This window comes from Penicillium hispanicum, assembly GCF_028827665.1.
Source record: "Penicillium hispanicum strain IBT 35686 chromosome Unknown utg000004l_segment0_segment0, whole genome shotgun sequence".
Taxonomy (NCBI): Eukaryota; Fungi; Ascomycota; class Eurotiomycetes; order Eurotiales; family Aspergillaceae; genus Penicillium; species Penicillium hispanicum.
This window is the reverse complement of record NW_026623196.1, coordinates 656,588-672,375: the sequence shown is the minus strand read 5'-3', so window position 1 is coordinate 672,375 and position 15,788 is coordinate 656,588. Positions and strand designations below refer to the sequence as shown.

The following is a 15,788-nucleotide window of genomic DNA, read 5'->3' as shown; positions in this document are numbered from 1 at the left end:
AGGGGTGTGATGAAGAACAGAAAATTTTCCCTCAACTTGAAGGCGATCCGATATCTAGTAGACTCTTATATTATGCTATTGGAGCTTGAGATTGACGGCGATAAGAGATATTTCAGGAACAAGCCGCTAAAGTTGGGCGATTTGGGTCTCACTTCCATGATGCTCGCACCCGAGCCGTTCTCCATAGTGTTTCGCGGACATGCGTACGCTCGTTTACTTTCTAGTTCCCCGAGCGCCGTTGGATAAAGAGACTGGTTTATCGAGACATCTGATCGGTGGATGATAACCCGGACAAACCCCACGAATGCCCATCGATGATGAACTGCTAACATGGAAGACTAATCTTGCAACTACTCTCTCGAGGGCGCCAGAGAAATAAACTATTTGACAGCGGTAACCATGCCCGGGATAGAATTGAGAATAAGTTAGGAGTATCCCCACAGGAAATCGTCAATCATCAATCGTCAATGTAGTCTAACTTATATATAAATTGAATCCTCTAAGAATGACGCTTATGAGCTAGCCACGAGAAAGCTCGATAGACTACCGGCGGCGAGCCCGCCAACAAGCATCATGCTCATGAACCCCCCAGCAGCTTCGCGTTCATTAGCAGAGACCCACTGGCTAGCGCCCATCATGCAGCTAGACGCCAAATACCCGTTGGTTGCGCCAAAGAAGAGCTGCACAACGACGAGATAGAAGAAATCGCTCGACACGACAGCACCTCGACCGTTGACGTTACAGAGCAGATATAGCGGAATAAATGCGACGCGCGCAATAGATAGGGCAAATGTCATCCACGGACGGTGCGCAAGCGATAGCTTTGGATTCGCAACAGCCATCCTTCCCGCCAAGTCACCCGCATTCCAGAAGAGGAATGACAGTGGAATGAAGACGGGTGAATCATACATCCGAGACTTCTCGGGGTCATTGACTGACTGAATCTCGGTCGTGAAGACTGGGAAGACCATCATGGTGATGAGGAAGCACACAAAAACCGCGGAGGCCAAGTGGCGCAGCTTTTTGAACAGTGTCCACAGGCTGACGGATTTATTGTGCCCCTGGCTAACAAGAGTAGCTTCCTCATCCTCGTCCGTCGTTTTCGGCAGGGGGCAGGGCCGGTGTCTAAGAAGGTAGAGAAACGCCAGCAGGGTGAGAACTGAGACCCCTGTGGCAGTGAGAAAGTAGATGAACGCCGACTCGGGCGACGATCCTTGCGGCCCTTTTTGCCTCGGCACCGTCAACACAGACAGGATCTGGACAACACATGGCAGCACGCCGGCCACACCCTGGCCGCCCATGATTGCCTGCGTGTATTCCTCTCTGCCGAAGCCGGAGACGTATGCAAAGACGCCATTCTGGTTGAGGCCCGTGGCAAAGCTTGCCCCTAACACCATCACCATCAGAAATCCAAAATAGCCCTGCACTGAGATATCTTTGAAGACGACCGTCGAGAACGCTAAGAGGGTGAAGACGAGGCAGTTCAGCAGCAGCGAGAGAGTGATACGCCACGGGTAAGAGACGTTCTTCTGGACTCTGGCTAAAGTATACGCCGATGCAAGGTTAGTCACGGTCGATACCGACAGTATTGAGGATTGGTAATGTGTCGCAGCCCATTCGTTCGATTCGAAGCGCTCATGGAAGTACGGGGCGGCAGCGAGGAACATGTTCCTGGGCGATCATCGGCTGGGTCAGCTCCGTAGCTTTCGAAATGGGACTTCCAACCGACGGATGATTCTCGACCATGTCAACTCACCAGGCCCATAGCATGGCTACCCCTAGCAGGAAGAAAACGCCATATTCAAGGCGCGAAAAGCGAGCCCATGGCCGTTGCCGGGTGTGTTCCCGTTCGGCGACATCGTCCTCCACCGAGTCGTCCAGGGGTTCGTAGGCCGCCGGTTGATCCGGTTGAGCGATGAGCTTCCGAATGCGTTCCATGACCAAGAAATCAAGGTCAACGTGAGCTGGATCCTGGTTGAGAGGGGAGGCTCTGCGAGAGTTGCACACCGAGGTTGGAGCTCGGATGAATCAGCGGCCCGCCTGGCCCAAAGCGGCTATATTCTGTCATCCACGTCAAGGGCTCTTTTGTGAAACGCGTAAGCAGCGCATATAATATCAATGCTATATTTGGACTGTAGGCAAAAATCAGTGAGCTCACTTCGCGGTTCCTTTTCCTATTTTGACCCAACGTCTCAATATGCCATTAGAGCAACTCTCCGCGGCCCACCAAAGCAGAACTCTAGTTTATCAGGGGCACCCGCTTGCGCAGTGTAGATGAATGTTTTGGCTTCCTTTCTCTATCTAACAATTGGAGGTTGGGCTCCAGTTGAGCGCATTCATTTGAGACCCTGATGATCGGGATAGATTCACATATTTTCCCAATCTTGTATGAACCGCTGAATCCACTTCCATAACTTGGGAGACGCGACAAACATGTCTTGCCGAAGTCTCGGTGGAGGATTAGGCGTATACTGGGCTTTCCATTCGGACACGAGCGTCAACTTCTTGGCTATTGTGTTTCTGAGATCCCTGTTTCGAAAATAATCCTTTTCATCCTTTTCAATTTTCGACAGTGGTTGATCCTCCTGTTGGACGTCGGTATAGAGCCGGATATAGTGAGGCGAACGTCGCTGTTGCAAGAAGTATTGTCCTAGATCTTTTTCAGGGCCATGTGCAAAGTGCCAGACAGTAGCAAGGAGACTGTAATCACTGATTGAGTCAAGGTTGAGAAGTCGACTCAATCTCCAGGGGACTTGGCCCTGTTCAAGTAAGTCGCAATATTCATGAACTATCCTCTCGTCCATCGATTGTTGCATAGTAGCAACAAAGCCATCTATGAAGGGAGTGTATAGCTCCGAGCTGATTTCGTCGCCGTAGTGTGGCAAGCCTGGCGTGGCTAACATGAAAGCTTCAGGAACAGATGAAGCGAACGCCCAGTCAATGATGCAGGTAATATTGAAATGATCATCAACGAATATATTGTTGACGCTTAGATCAGCGTGACACAGCGGGAAAGTCTTCGCATTGACAGCGGCAAGTTTTCGATTCCGTATAATATCCCGGAGAGTGTCCCCTGCGATAATGTAATCCAGTCTGTTGTCCGATGAGTCGGTCTTGCGTCCAACAGTCACAAAGTCGTTCCACAGATCCACCGCGCTTTTATATTGCACGCTAGATTGATAATCGTCCTGCGAGGGAACGGGTGCCACAAAGCAATGATAAGATAAAGGCAGAATTTCTGCATGCTCCAGAAACGCACAAACAAGGCTATCATAAAACCCAGCATCAGAAGTAAAAGGTCCGCGTGGGATGTCCAGAGAATATCGTTCGTGTAACATGTGGCCACGAGAGAGACATTCCTTGATATCGAAGGACCCATTCTCTTCGAAAAGTGAGCCAATTGTGTCAAACCGCAGTTGCAGTAGCTTCCAGGTAATTCCGCCCAGCTGAGAGAGGATCTTGGCCTTTCTGGCAGTATCCAGGTCAGGTTCAGAAGAACTAGCCGGTTTCCAATACTTTGACAGAGGCCAGCCAGGCGCTTCACTCATAAAGATGAACGGGATTCCAATCTCATTATTGGACGAGGCACTATGGTAGGTTAGAAATGGAGCAATGTGGTCTAAGGCTCAGTGATGATTTACCAATAATCGTATACCTCTGGAACGGGGATATCGCTGTGAGCCCTGAGATATCGTAGCGTCGCAGCTTCACTTGCCAGAAGCTTGATGCCCATTTCCATCGGCATAAATGTTCTGGGATGTGGAGATCGAAAGACCCATCGTACTTTGTCTTCAAAGGTAACAAAGACAGCCCAGTTGAAGCTTCCCGAGGCTGGGCGTTGATCTGAGTCGCAGACACATGGAATGCCCTGTCGCAGAACGCTCGCTTGTCGGCACAGAGCCTGAATATCAAAGTCGGCATAATTAAATACGTGAGGTTTCGGACTGCGGGACATTTCGATGAAAGAGATCTGGGGAAGAAAGATGGTCAAAAAGGTACTAGTCTGGCACTTCTAGGCGGCAACTTAGGTACATCTCGACTGTTTACCTCGCATGGTCTTAGCCTATCAAAGAGCGGTGAGGGCCAGCTTTGAGAAAACGATATACTGATGATCAAGGATACTCGGTCGACTGCGATAGCTAATGTCCCACTATACGCTATACATAGAAGGAAAATATTATCCTCGTCGTCCCGCTTTAGTGCTAGTGTGTCACTTTGTCTCAAATCCCAGGGAAATGGGTTTCCTATGCTTAGCTTCTAGGTCAAATTCATCGAAGTCATTGAACTCCAAAGGAATGTCACCTCTGGAGAAGATTCTCTCCGCATCTACTAACTGGCTGACGCCGTAGCGAACAAACAATTCCACCGGTGCCGTGTCGTTCGCAAAACTCCATAGCTGGGAGTACTGTATCACCAAATCTTCTCCATCAAAGATAGCTTGAAGGATTCTGCCGTGCTTCTCACCCGCGTAAAAGAGTACCAATAACTAGATACAGGGGCGAGTTTTTATAAATTGTAGATTAAAATATGAGGACTCTACTTACTGGATGGATAGTGAGCTTGGAAAAGGGCCTGTGAGAGATCCGGATAAGTAAAATATTCACAATAGCCCTTATCTCATGAAGCGTGAGGCTCTGGGTGGCATGGTTGGCGGGAACATGTGCGACAAGTGCGATAATAGCATGTGGCGAAGGAGACGTCTTGTCGGTATTCTCCAAGAAATCCTTGACACGCCATCTCATCCCTGAAAATGTATCCTCTAAGATAGGGGGATTCCCTCTCTTTGGCTTGTTCCTGTTGAAGAGTTATGAGTATTCTAGTTATCCAATCCTGGAGCGATAGCACTTACCGCCACGAACCAAGGCCTCCAAGGTCGCAGAGAGAAGAGAACATCGGCAGGCCCATTCGAGAGGCTCTTAATTGGCAGCTGACATGTTCTTGTATTCCTGAGCCACGATCAAACCACTCGTCCGGTGAATTCATGTCCATCAACCAATCATAGCGACACTTTGCAGCTTCAAACGGATCCAGTGCATTTGGGAAATTGTTTAAAACCCTTTCTATAATTAAACCAAAGTCTAGAGGATCGGTTAGCTTCCGTAGAAGAATATCCGCCTGGCCTGAAGCGTCTAGTAGATATTGCTGGAGGACAGCTTCTGGATAAGGCCGGAAAAAGCATGGGTGGAACTGTAGGACTCCATCGTCCGTGATGCCTACTTGAAAAGCTCGAATCCCCAAAGCTTGAAGGTCACCGGTGGAAAGAAAGGGGGACTCGCAATTCTGATAGTCATTGTATTTGAGTAGCTACCTAGGTTCCTACCTAGGTAGTTAACTAGCCCTGGAGGGTGATTAGAATGATGTAATTTGAGTCATCGAAATGGATCTATCTGGCGAGGGACCGATTTGGCTGGAAGGAAAGACTATTCTCCCTATTATGTTCGGACGCGCACCCAGGCCACTATTATAATTACTCCCATCATCCTAGGAGAGGAGCCGATCAATTAGAGAATATATGTGGATATGATATAGGGACCTGTCTTAATAAGAGGAAAAGAAAGAAGAAGAGAGATAAATGAAGGGAATTGAATATAATGATATAGGGGAAGGTGAAGAGGAAGGTAAAGAGCAAGGCAACGATATAGAGGTAATATACTTGCTACCTGTCTCTATAATATATTAACATCATACTACACCAGGTGGGTAGGTTGTTGCCCCTAGTCTATTGAAAGGTTATATTTCATCTTTTAGTAGAACCATTGATTGAGGGTTTCTTCTTTTCGAGTGTGTGCAAGTCATTTGCTTAGGCGCTCTTGTTGTTGATCTTCAAGAGCTCAACCTCGCTGCCACATCGTTAGTCTCCCAAGAACACTCCTTCTGTGCCGGGCCAGACGTACAAAATAAGAGTGGAGTTTGCAGGGATCTTGCCAGCCGACCTAGGTAAAAGAATGTTAGAGCACTTTTAGTCGAGAATGCAACGACGACCCAGCGCTATCACATACTTGTCGCCGTACGCATAGTCCCTAAAGCACGAGGTCAGTACTGGCCTCTTCCTCTCTTGTTCAAAGGTCTTACTTACGGCGAAATGGTCAGAGTGGACTTCTCGCCAAGGGTCATCTGCATGACGCCCTCGTCCCAACCTAACCAGACAGCGTCAGCAATGTACAATGAAGGCAACATGACAGGTGGTTTGGTGATGAGATCAAGAGGAACGGTTACCCTTGATAACCTGTCCCACGCCAATCTGGACATTCAAAGGGCCCCGACCAGGCGATCGGGAGCTATCGAACCTATTGCCGAATCAGCATCGAACATGTCTCGACCCAGAGATACATAGCGCTGGGAAGGACTGTCAGCTTACTGCTTGCCCTGGAAGCCCTTGTTGGCCTTTTTCGCATCGTAGACCCAGCCCGTGTAGTGGATGGCGACCTTATCCCCCGACGCAGGCGAGTCAGAGCCGTTGCCGCGAGTGATGATCTTCCTCTCAACACCCATGATGGAATTGTCTGCAGTGGTGCAAAGGATACAGAATTGAAGTTTGAAAGAGGGGGGGAATTGAAGGCGAAGGCAACGCTGATTCGTATTTTTCTCTTCAAGTGGGGGAAACCACGGAAGCGGTTAGCCGGAATTCTAACTACGATATCTACCACCGTATATAGTGCGAGGGATATTTTTGTCAGAAAGCGAAGTGATTTATGCTGGCTGAAGAGATGGATCAGACTGGAAAGATAATCCAGATACGCAGATAGACATATTTCAAAGAACAAAACACAGGAATGGGAACCAACGGTGCTCCCCAGTGATTAGAAGAAAGGTCACTTAGACCGATGGAGGTTAATAGTACGGAGTTCAAGCTATGGGATTTAGTGAATTACCAGTGGTGAAGGTGGATCGTCGAAAGAACGTCGAGGGGAATAACTGTCGTTTATAAATGGTTTTTCGACTGATTGGTATAATGCCTAAAGTGCTCAATCATCATAAGGCTCTTATTGTCCCTCGGTGCTTTTAAACCGATCCCATACCGATTTTCCCATGAGCCTGGGAATACTCCTATCCTGAATAGCCTTGCTACCATTCTAGAAGGATCGGTGCCTGACAGCACGCCGAGTTGACTAAAGAGAGAAGTGGTAATATATTGGCGGAAGATGTCGAGCTCACGGTTGATGTTATATATGACTGGAAAGGAATGAAGAGTGGAAACCAGGAATGGAGCCTTTTTTGTGACCGAAATCCCACCAAGCAAGCCGTAAATTTCGCGTGTTGCAGCGTGTATCCAAGTGGGCACTCAGGTATCAAGTCTGATTGATGCAGAGTAGATACGGTATATGCGCGCTGATCGGCAAAAGCTTGCTGTGGGGATTCAGAGCTGTTATTTAGTTATTCTCGAATTTCATTTGTATAGATTAGTTCTTTTAAAAAGGATTTAGAATTAATTTAATAATCTTGTATTAAGAACACAGCACTTTCTTGGCAGAGTGACATATTTCAACAAGCACAGGAACAGAAACTAACAATGCTCTCCAGTGATTAGTAGAAAAAAGACCAGAAAGCCACCACTTAGGCCGATGGAGGTTGAATTGGCACATACGCATCCACACATTGGAGACACCCGCATCCGGTCAGCTTAAAGTGAATGCGAATCCAGAGCGAATACTGGGCCCGAAGACGTCTCCTATCCTCCCTGCTTCTATTCTCCCACTTTTCCCCCTCGCCCTCGCATAGCCGGGCCATTTCCGCCGCAAAAGTGTCTTCCTGGCTATACCCGGTCAGTGTTAGTCGTCCAACTTGGAGAGCAAGCATTTGCAGCGTGTCCACGGTCTCCGAGTCAACGGTCTGACCGTGCGTGATGGTCTTGCTGAGCTCTGCCATCACTCGTTTGAGGATCCTGCATCGGTGAGGGAAGCAGGGCCCAGTGTCGTCGTTCGTTAGTAGCTGAAACCTATCGATGTGAGTAGCCATATCTTTGAGAGCGTTCGCTATGGTGCTGAGCACCAGATTCTCCTTCTCAGACGTCCATGATTGGAGAGTCTGGACGACATTCTCCCGGAGGATCTTGAACTGATCAGCATCCATGGCAACGGTACTGCTGGTGAGCGTTGGCTTGCTTGGTATCAGAGTGACTTGGAGACCTATGCTGTAGAGTGTTCGAGTTGAGATGATTTGTGTAGATCTCGGGGAAGACGACGCTTTTATACCCCCGAGATCTCGAATTGCCCGGCTGATCGTTAGAATCATGGCGGTTGTCTTTGTAAGATTCGGGAACAATGGCCTTTATTCGATCCCGAGTATGATGCATGTCTTTGTGTCAAAGGGACGCAGAATGATGTCGTGTCCAAGGAGTCTTTGATCACTTGAGACAACGACTCTTTCAGCCGAGCGTCTTCCAGTTCCACCTTATCCTTCATCCTCGCTCGGGAGATTGAACAGAATCACCCAACCTGTCGAGACGACCCACTCCCTTCAGATGCGCCATTTCTCAAGACTCGCGCCCTTTGGCCCCAACTCAGCACCGCCTGAGCACCGCCAAGAGCCGCGACTCCGCTGAAGTCATCGGGCGCGGGCTTCCATTCCCAAGCGAGGCATTTCCCGCGCGCTGTGATGCGCAGCGCAGATATAACCATCCGGCATCAACCAGGAGCTCCAAGTAACTCCTACGCCCCGTCCGCCATCATGTCCTACACTACATACACCCAGGCGCGCTTAGACCGGACCATCACCACCAAGACATCCGGCCCCCGCTATGCCTTGAAAGCGCCAGAGCGCCAGGTCGCGTTCCGCCAGGAACACATCGCAGAAGTCAAGACCACGCTGGTCCTGAAGCCCGCCGGGGACGCCCAGTCCGCGGTGGCATACCGCATCACCCACGAGGATGGCATGCCGGCCTTCACCGCGACCGGCCGCAGATACGGCGGTCGCGCATGTCGCGAGATCCGGGATGCCTCGGGCTTGCCGCTCTTTGATCTCCATACCAAGCCGCTTTCCAGTCCGTTCAGTTGGGTGATGACCCTCCCGGGCAGCAATCCCAGTGAGACGGCGATCGCCAAGGCGACGCCGTCGTGGGGGTGGAACCGTATCAACCTGGACTTTTCGTTTCGGAATGGCGCTGCGGATGATCGTAAGAGGGACGAGGACAAGCAGGTGACGTTGACGGTGAAGAAGCACGGCGAGGTGCTTGCCTTCTTCGATGTCGTGGATGGGGACAGGAGGATCGCCGAGGTGCGAGAGAGTATCACGCACAACGAGAAACTGGCCTTGAGGAGAAATTCGCGCGGGAATAGCCATCGGCCGGCCTTGGACCTGGTTATCATCCCTGGCGTGGATATCTCACTGGTAAGCACGTTGGTCTCAGCCTTGTTGCTAGTATTTACTGACTCCCACGCAGGTGGCGGCCATTGGCACCGTCGTCTCGGACTGGTATTTCGGCTCTGAGTGACTGAGCATAGGAACTGACTTGATCGAGAACTTGAGACGGTAAACAGTCTCCGTAATGAAGTGGATGAGATTGATGTTGACAACCGAGTAGAGGACCTCGTCCAGTGTGCCGGTGTAGTTCAAATATCTCCTAAGTCGCACCCGGGAAATGAATACCACTATCACGGCGGCTCCTGCCATTCATTCCGATAAAAACAAGCACAAGTCCAAAGGACGATGGTATAGTTGGGTGAGCTTCTCGCCAGGCTTCCGTGGCACTGCCTACGAGTAGCCGCATAATGGCCGAGATAATCCCGGGATTTTGCGCCTCACTGCAACGCTGCGCCTATGAACCAGGGGCGTAGCCCTTGCGGCAATCAGTGACTGGAGAAGAAATTCGATCGGCGCCTGGTGTAACTGCGCTGTCGTGGATCAATTCAATCGGGCTATGCTCTGATCATGCGTGCGCCTTATACCCATACTCTTAGCCCTGTGATTATGCCTCGTTGGTGCATTAAGAAGCCAGTCATTGTTGCCTAGGCACCGCCTCATATACCAGAAGACAACCAAGTATATATCCAGCGGTCGAGGGCTCTGTCCTCTTTGTCGTTTCTTTTCCTCGCAGATCCTGATACCCCGCCGTGCCCCACGACGATCTCTTTTGCCCCTGGCAGATCGACATCGAACCTGCACCACGCCGCTCAGGTTCCAGAAAAGTGGCAATGTCGCCGACTCAGGGAACCATCGTGCCGAGAGTAGGCGTGGCGGTCTTCGTGACCAACAAGGAGGGCAAGTTCATCCTGGGCAAGCGCAAGGGAAGCCACGGCGCCGGTGAGTCAACGACTCCGTGACGGGCGAGTTTCTACTGTACTATCCACGGCTGCTTCTGATGCATCCATCACTCGCATTCCAAATCTATCACGCCGTGAAACAAAGCAAAATGCCATAAACTGACAAGCATCTCCCCCGGCGCTGCAGGTACATGGGGTCTACCAGGAGGACACCTGGAAGCCAACGAATCCTTCGAGGACTGCGCGCAGCGTGAGATTCTCGAGGAAACCGGCCTGGCCATCTGCAGCCCGCGCTTCCTCACGGCCACAAACGACGTGATGGAAGCCGAAGGCAAGCACTACGTCACTATCTTCATGGGCGCTCAGCTCCGCGAGGAATCGGCCCAGCCGGAGGTGTGTAGATCACGTTGCTTTTTGTTGGCCCCTTTCCCGTGCAGAACTGTCGTGCTGACAATATACCAAGATCCTGGAAGTCAACAAGTGCGACGCATGGGAATGGGCTTCATGGGAGGCTATGCGAGCCGATGGGGAGACGCAGATGCGTGCTGACAAGGACTTTGAGGGACGAAAGTTGTTTTTGCCGCTGTTGAGTCTTTTGCAACAGCGGCCTGATTTTCGGGTGTAGATGGGATGCTCTTTGAGGGCTTTTCTGATGTGCGTCCAATGTCGTTCCAAACGTTGATCTTGAAGGAGGATGGGCGTTGATTGACCCTTCTTGGTCCCTCCGCTGCAATAATTTGGGCATAGACCTGTGCCCTGTCGATCGCATTTGGTCCAGCTGGTAAGAACCACTGGGATGTGTGCTTCTTGCAAAAGAAGCTATGGGTGTCTTGTGCAACCCCTCGGCCAGCAACAAGCTTTGAAGCGCCGGCTCGTGTGTGCTGGGGTGATCGAATGTAAGAACGTGCATCTCTGGATCATGAGGGTGGTTTGTCACACAGCAAATAGCAATGATGGCAGGCTTATAAAGTCACTTTTATCCCTTCAATGTACGCGGACAACTTGCCGCTCTTTTGGACCCGACTTTCCTTACATTCATTTGGTTGGCACAAGTATAGTTGACATACTTCACTCTTTACACCGTCGTTCTCGTTCACCAACGCAATGTTGTTCAAGCAGGCCTTTCTCACCGCGAGCTTGGCCCTTTGGAGTGGCCCAGTTGCAGCTCAGTTCAACATTCTGGGTGATCTCCTAGTGGAGCCCAGCTCTTCTGCAACCACATCCTCTTCCATCGCATCTCCACCTGCTTCTCGTCAAACTCCGACAGAGATGGGAGCGGCCAAGAGAAGTGACGAGCTCACTGGCGTGCTGAACCAAATCGGCGACGGAACCAGCCAAGGCCTGAAAAGAGACATTCTCGGAGATCTGGTTGGAGAGCTACTTCCAGAACTAGCCCAAAGCTCCAGTGCATCGATGACTCCAGCTTCGGCAACGCCCATTCCAACTCCCTCGCAGGTGCCAAGTAGTGGTTTCTCCTTCGAAGGGCGGGAGAAGCCAGCCATCGCCGAGAGACAGTTGAACATTCTCGATAGCCTCATGGACGGGCTAGTTCCAGGACTAGCACCCAGTTCCTCCGCCACGCCGGCATCTCCAACGCCAACCCCATCTATCTCCTCGGCCCCATCCCTGGACAAAGAAGGCTCAAGGGTGCTGAGGCGAGACCCAGATCTTCTCGGTAATCTCGTGGGCGAGCTCATCCCAGAACTCGCACCGAGCGCTTCGTCCGCCACGCCGAGTCCTGCACCAGCGACGCCCACTCCGTCTCCATCATGGACCCCCGTCCTCAACAAACACAACGGGGCAACCCCGACTTCCTCAGGCTCTGCCGCTCCCTCTCAGACTCTATCCACGGAAATCATCGCCGCGGTCGAGAAGCTCGTTGGGAGAAACCCAGACTTGCTGGGAGACCTGGTGGGAGAGCTCGTCCCCGAGCTCGCGGGCTCTTCTTCCGTTGCGACTCCGACGCCGAGTCCGTTGTTGGCCCTCGCGCCTGTGCCCAATAGCACCTTCCAGGTCAAGCCGTCGGCGAAGAAGGGTGCTCTCAATGCCCCGGCGCCTACTGAGCCGGCACTTCTGAGGGAGAGACAGAAGGTGAGCTCGGTCTTGTTTGCGAGTCCGGATAATCCATCGGGTGAGGTGATGTAAGAGCATTCGGCTATGAACAGGGATATATGTGTCGTTGGTATGCTTTTAAGCAGAGCTGGGGAATGCTTAGATGATGGGTTGGCTTCTGGAGAGTTCTTGTGTTATCTTCGCTTCGTTTCCATTCCCCCTTTTCTGCCAGGATTGGCATGAATGATATTGGACAAAGGGGTTGTACTTAATTCTTTGTAGTCAATTGGTTTTCAGATCTGATCAGCTCGGTATGCAATGTGTTCTCTTGTTGGGAGTAGATGTACTATACGTGAGATGGATTATGGAGAAAAGGAGTTGTAGAATAAACATCAGAAGACCACCCAGTGAGAACACCCTCCGCAATCTGGGATATTATACAAGCACGGCCAATGCCTCGCGCTATAGACATTAAGACTTGTTGGGTCATTTGCAGAGCAACAAGGGACACGGAAGAAAAACACCGGAAATTCAATATAAGCTGAGGGTAAGGCGGCTGTCGATCGTTATGTTAGGATGTGATGGGGTTTGTTGACCCGCAGATACTGCAAGGCGCATTCGCTTGGGTCCTGGCTGCTATTGGATGCGCAATACCAGCCGCCGTCAAGGAGGTGAAGTTCTATATCTCGCCAGTACTGCGCTTTGCCACCTGCACCTGTTTTCAGGTCGAGATCGCCCAGCCGGATCTCGACGGGAGACTTCTCGTCGCTGGGGATCTGTTGATAATGTCAGCATTTGGGTTGCAAGTTATGCGGGTGAGAAGTAGTATGGCTTGGTGCGAGATCGTAGCTAGCACATACCTTGATGAACATTGTGCAGTCCCGAAGAGTCATGTCGAGGGACGGCTGTGATATTGACGGCGGTCCGTACAAGCCAACTCGGCTCCAGGCTTTCTGCTGGGACTGCAGTTTGTGTAAAATCGGGTTCTGGAATAATATGCGAGCTAACCGAGCTCGATCGGTGCCGCCCTTTATGAAAGCCGTGGCGCGCAGGACGTCTTCAAAGTGCTCAGATACAAGGTCCAAGGGACAGAAAGACCGCTGCTCTTTCAGCCCGAGTGACCGTGCGTCATGGTTCTTCATTTCTCTCAAAGCACAAGTTCGACACCGGTGCGCAGTGTCCGGCGCTGACGGCGACTGGATGAGCCACTTCGGTTTGAGCTCGGCCAGCGTGGCACCCGGTTCGTCGACGGTGGTCATGTCGGTGATCAGCAGGCCGAACGGCTCGCTCGGACAGAGGAAGCCACCATGTCGCTTTTTCGGGCGCTTGCCACTCAGTTCGTCCATGTGGAGCTCTTTATTGCATTGCTGGATCAAGCCTTCGGGCAGTCTGACGAGGGTCTGGTCAACGAGCTCTTGGGGTTGAAACAGCGGTCGCACAATGGTGTTGAAGTTGTGAACGATCTCAGTATAGGAAAGGTCGGCTGCGGTCTCCTTTCGTAGCCGGAGCAGCTTTCCTTTGAGCCGAGCTGGAAGAGCACCATGCTCGACGCCGTCCATAGCAACCGGAGAGAGCGGCCAGCGGGGGTCTCTCTTGACGGTCAGCACCGATTTCACCGGCGTCGCAACGAAGCGATAGATCACATTTGCCCCGCCCTCAGCGAGGTAACGGAGTTGAACTCCCGGCGGGAGCTCAAGGAGACTGGGTTTGGTCATTCGTGGGGAATGATGGGAGATAGGTGAGAGAGGCGCCAACGACCATGACTCGTCAGTGGATAAAGATCAGAGATAATGACTGGAATTCCCGACCAGACTCAAGTAGTTGATGGGTTCTCAAGGTGCGGTGAAGGCCGTTGAAGACGATTGGGTCACGCAAGACAAGCTACTGGGCCAGATCGCTGATGCATGAACCTCAGTGCAAGAAGCTAGAACAATTCCAGAACGGCTAGAGTGCGCGCCTAACACGGAGTATCGACCCGGTAGATCTGGAAAAATTGGTCGCGGTTGTGGACCAGAGTGCGGAAGGAAACGAAGACGCAATTGTCGCACGGCCAAGCGATTAGACATCAGACAGCACCACGTTCGAGACCGCCGACGGGCCTTGGAAGAACCGAGGCGTTCGGGACGCGATCGATCGGCAAAAGAGCCCAGCGAGGTGAACCCGGGGGGGGGGTTTGAAGCGGGATGGCGTGCAGGGTTTAGTTCCTTCGGTGGGGGCTCATCATAGCATCAGTGGCGCTGCCCCTGGAAAGACGATCGTGCACGAGATCAGGGTCTCGATGGCTGCCCGCACGAGATGAAATAATGCTGGCGCTGCGACCTGCGAGCTGGTGAAAAGAGACAGGCGACCGGCGGTCAACGCGAGGTTCTGCGTTCTGTGTTCTGCGTTCTGCGTTCTCCGCCTGCGCTGGTCAAGCCGTGCTGGAAAGACCGAGGAGCGAGTGAGGTCTCTGCCAGGGATGTATGTTTCAGCCCTGTGGATGGCGCGAGGGAGTGTCGGGATCAAAATTGACGGCCATTGCGGACTGCAAGAAGGGGAGCATTTGACATGTCTGATTGGGGTGGCGTGCAACGCCGAGTCATACATCGCGTCCTCCGCAACCCCACCAAATCTCCAACTCCAAACTCCAACTTCCTACATCGCAATCCACGATGGCGTCCAACTCCCTCCCCACGCCTGCTCACTGCACAGCGGACTTCTGTCTGATCCCCGTGAGTCCGTCTCCTGGTACAAGCCACAGTCAAACACTCATAGACCCTCCAGATCGGCACCGCGTCCGCCTCGGTCTCGGCCCAAATTGCTGACGTCCAGCGGCTAATCGAGCAATCCGGTGTCAAATATGTCATGCATTCAGCAGGCACCACCCTTGGTGCGTACTCTCTGTCACCCAGTCTCTTCTTTTGTGCTCTGGTGGCTTTCTGTCTCCTGCAGCGAGGTCGAAACTCAAACTGTGTCCCTGTGACACAAGACCCGAGACCCAGGACGCATCACACAAGCCAAAACAAGTCCATTCCATCAGCTATATCATACATGGTCGCTTTGTTCCGGAATACTGACAGCCAGTTATAGAGGGGCCCTGGGACCGAGTGCTTCAGGTCATCGGTCAGGCGCATACGCTTCTTCACCAGCAGGGGATTGTACGGATCCAGACTGATATCCGAGCAGGATCGAGGTGAGATTTTCCTTTGGCTCCCCTCACGGGCTGCGATCTCTTGTTTTACTGTTGAATGATGTGGGATCATGTTTCCTGCAGTGAGTGCATTGAGTCAAGTATAGTGCTGACCACTATCTCGGTCGGGTACAGGACAGACAAAGAGCAGTCTTTCGAAGACAAGGTGAACAAGGTGCGGGAACTGCTTGGGAAGGAATAGACGGTCTCTCTTGCCGTGACAATGTTGGATTATCTTCCTCTCTACTCTCCATCTAAGGTCGGAACTGCCCACTCATAAAATTATTTGGGTCTGAATGCCTCAATCCGCGAGACTGTCCTCGGCCCCGACCGTGTACATACCCTGAACACATACAGTAATCCAATTC

At 51.7% G+C, this 15,788-nt stretch overlaps 10 protein-coding genes across 10 annotated transcripts; 3 read left to right on the top strand and 7 right to left on the bottom strand.

The window, feature by feature from the left end:
* Positions 1 to 512: 512 nt before the first annotated feature.
* On the bottom strand, positions 513 to 1,938 carry N7459_004006 (nucleoside transmembrane transporter FUN26; the record flags this gene model as incomplete). Its single annotated transcript, XM_056943190.1, has 2 exons — positions 513 to 1,671; positions 1,757 to 1,938. 2 exons carry the CDS (start codon positions 1,936 to 1,938, stop codon positions 513 to 515), a joined length of 1,341 nt encoding a protein of 446 aa, XP_056800073.1.
* Positions 1,939 to 2,366: 428 nt separating this feature from the next.
* On the bottom strand, positions 2,367 to 3,955 carry N7459_004005 (Aminoglycoside phosphotransferase; the record flags this gene model as incomplete). The annotated part of the gene is made up of 2 exons (XM_056943189.1): positions 2,367 to 3,588; positions 3,642 to 3,955. The coding sequence occupies 2 exons, from the start codon at positions 3,953 to 3,955 to the stop codon at positions 2,367 to 2,369; spliced, it is 1,536 nt and encodes a 511-aa protein (XP_056800072.1).
* A 255-nt stretch (positions 3,956 to 4,210) lies between these two features.
* N7459_004004 (uncharacterized protein) lies at positions 4,211 to 4,905 on the bottom strand (the record flags this gene model as incomplete). The annotated part of the gene is made up of 3 exons (XM_056943188.1): positions 4,211 to 4,486; positions 4,545 to 4,794; positions 4,850 to 4,905. The coding sequence occupies 3 exons, from the start codon at positions 4,903 to 4,905 to the stop codon at positions 4,211 to 4,213; spliced, it is 582 nt and encodes a 193-aa protein (XP_056800071.1).
* An 895-nt stretch (positions 4,906 to 5,800) lies between these two features.
* N7459_004003 (FKBP-type peptidyl-prolyl cis-trans isomerase) lies at positions 5,801 to 6,492 on the bottom strand (the record flags this gene model as incomplete). Its single annotated transcript, XM_056943187.1, has 6 exons — positions 5,801 to 5,840; positions 5,895 to 5,933; positions 6,000 to 6,020; positions 6,077 to 6,137; positions 6,217 to 6,287; positions 6,359 to 6,492. The coding sequence occupies 6 exons, from the start codon at positions 6,490 to 6,492 to the stop codon at positions 5,801 to 5,803; spliced, it is 366 nt and encodes a 121-aa protein (XP_056800070.1).
* Positions 6,493 to 7,554: 1,062 nt separating this feature from the next.
* On the bottom strand, positions 7,555 to 8,232 carry N7459_004002 (uncharacterized protein; the record flags this gene model as incomplete). The annotated part of the gene is made up of 1 exon (XM_056943186.1): positions 7,555 to 8,232. One exon carries the CDS (start codon positions 8,230 to 8,232, stop codon positions 7,555 to 7,557), a length of 678 nt encoding a protein of 225 aa, XP_056800069.1.
* A 435-nt stretch (positions 8,233 to 8,667) lies between these two features.
* On the top strand, positions 8,668 to 9,430 carry N7459_004001 (uncharacterized protein; the record flags this gene model as incomplete). Its single annotated transcript, XM_056943185.1, has 2 exons — positions 8,668 to 9,327; positions 9,380 to 9,430. The coding sequence occupies 2 exons, from the start codon at positions 8,668 to 8,670 to the stop codon at positions 9,428 to 9,430; spliced, it is 711 nt and encodes a 236-aa protein (XP_056800068.1).
* A 700-nt stretch (positions 9,431 to 10,130) lies between these two features.
* On the top strand, positions 10,131 to 10,824 carry N7459_004000 (nucleotide triphosphate diphosphatase NUDT15; the record flags this gene model as incomplete). The annotated part of the gene is made up of 3 exons (XM_056943184.1): positions 10,131 to 10,239; positions 10,387 to 10,592; positions 10,663 to 10,824. The coding sequence occupies 3 exons, from the start codon at positions 10,131 to 10,133 to the stop codon at positions 10,822 to 10,824; spliced, it is 477 nt and encodes a 158-aa protein (XP_056800067.1).
* Positions 10,825 to 12,041: 1,217 nt separating this feature from the next.
* N7459_003999 (uncharacterized protein) lies at positions 12,042 to 12,350 on the bottom strand (the record flags this gene model as incomplete). Its single annotated transcript, XM_056943183.1, has 1 exon — positions 12,042 to 12,350. One exon carries the CDS (start codon positions 12,348 to 12,350, stop codon positions 12,042 to 12,044), a length of 309 nt encoding a protein of 102 aa, XP_056800066.1.
* A 467-nt stretch (positions 12,351 to 12,817) lies between these two features.
* On the bottom strand, positions 12,818 to 13,966 carry N7459_003998 (inositol-pentakisphosphate 2-kinase; the record flags this gene model as incomplete). Its single annotated transcript, XM_056943182.1, has 2 exons — positions 12,818 to 13,027; positions 13,112 to 13,966. The coding sequence occupies 2 exons, from the start codon at positions 13,964 to 13,966 to the stop codon at positions 12,818 to 12,820; spliced, it is 1,065 nt and encodes a 354-aa protein (XP_056800065.1).
* Positions 13,967 to 14,902: 936 nt separating this feature from the next.
* On the top strand, positions 14,903 to 15,622 carry N7459_003997 (thiamine-binding protein; the record flags this gene model as incomplete). Its single annotated transcript, XM_056943181.1, has 4 exons — positions 14,903 to 14,962; positions 15,006 to 15,120; positions 15,321 to 15,423; positions 15,556 to 15,622. 4 exons carry the CDS (start codon positions 14,903 to 14,905, stop codon positions 15,620 to 15,622), a joined length of 345 nt encoding a protein of 114 aa, XP_056800064.1.
* Between the last annotated feature and the right edge of the window lie 166 nt (positions 15,623 to 15,788).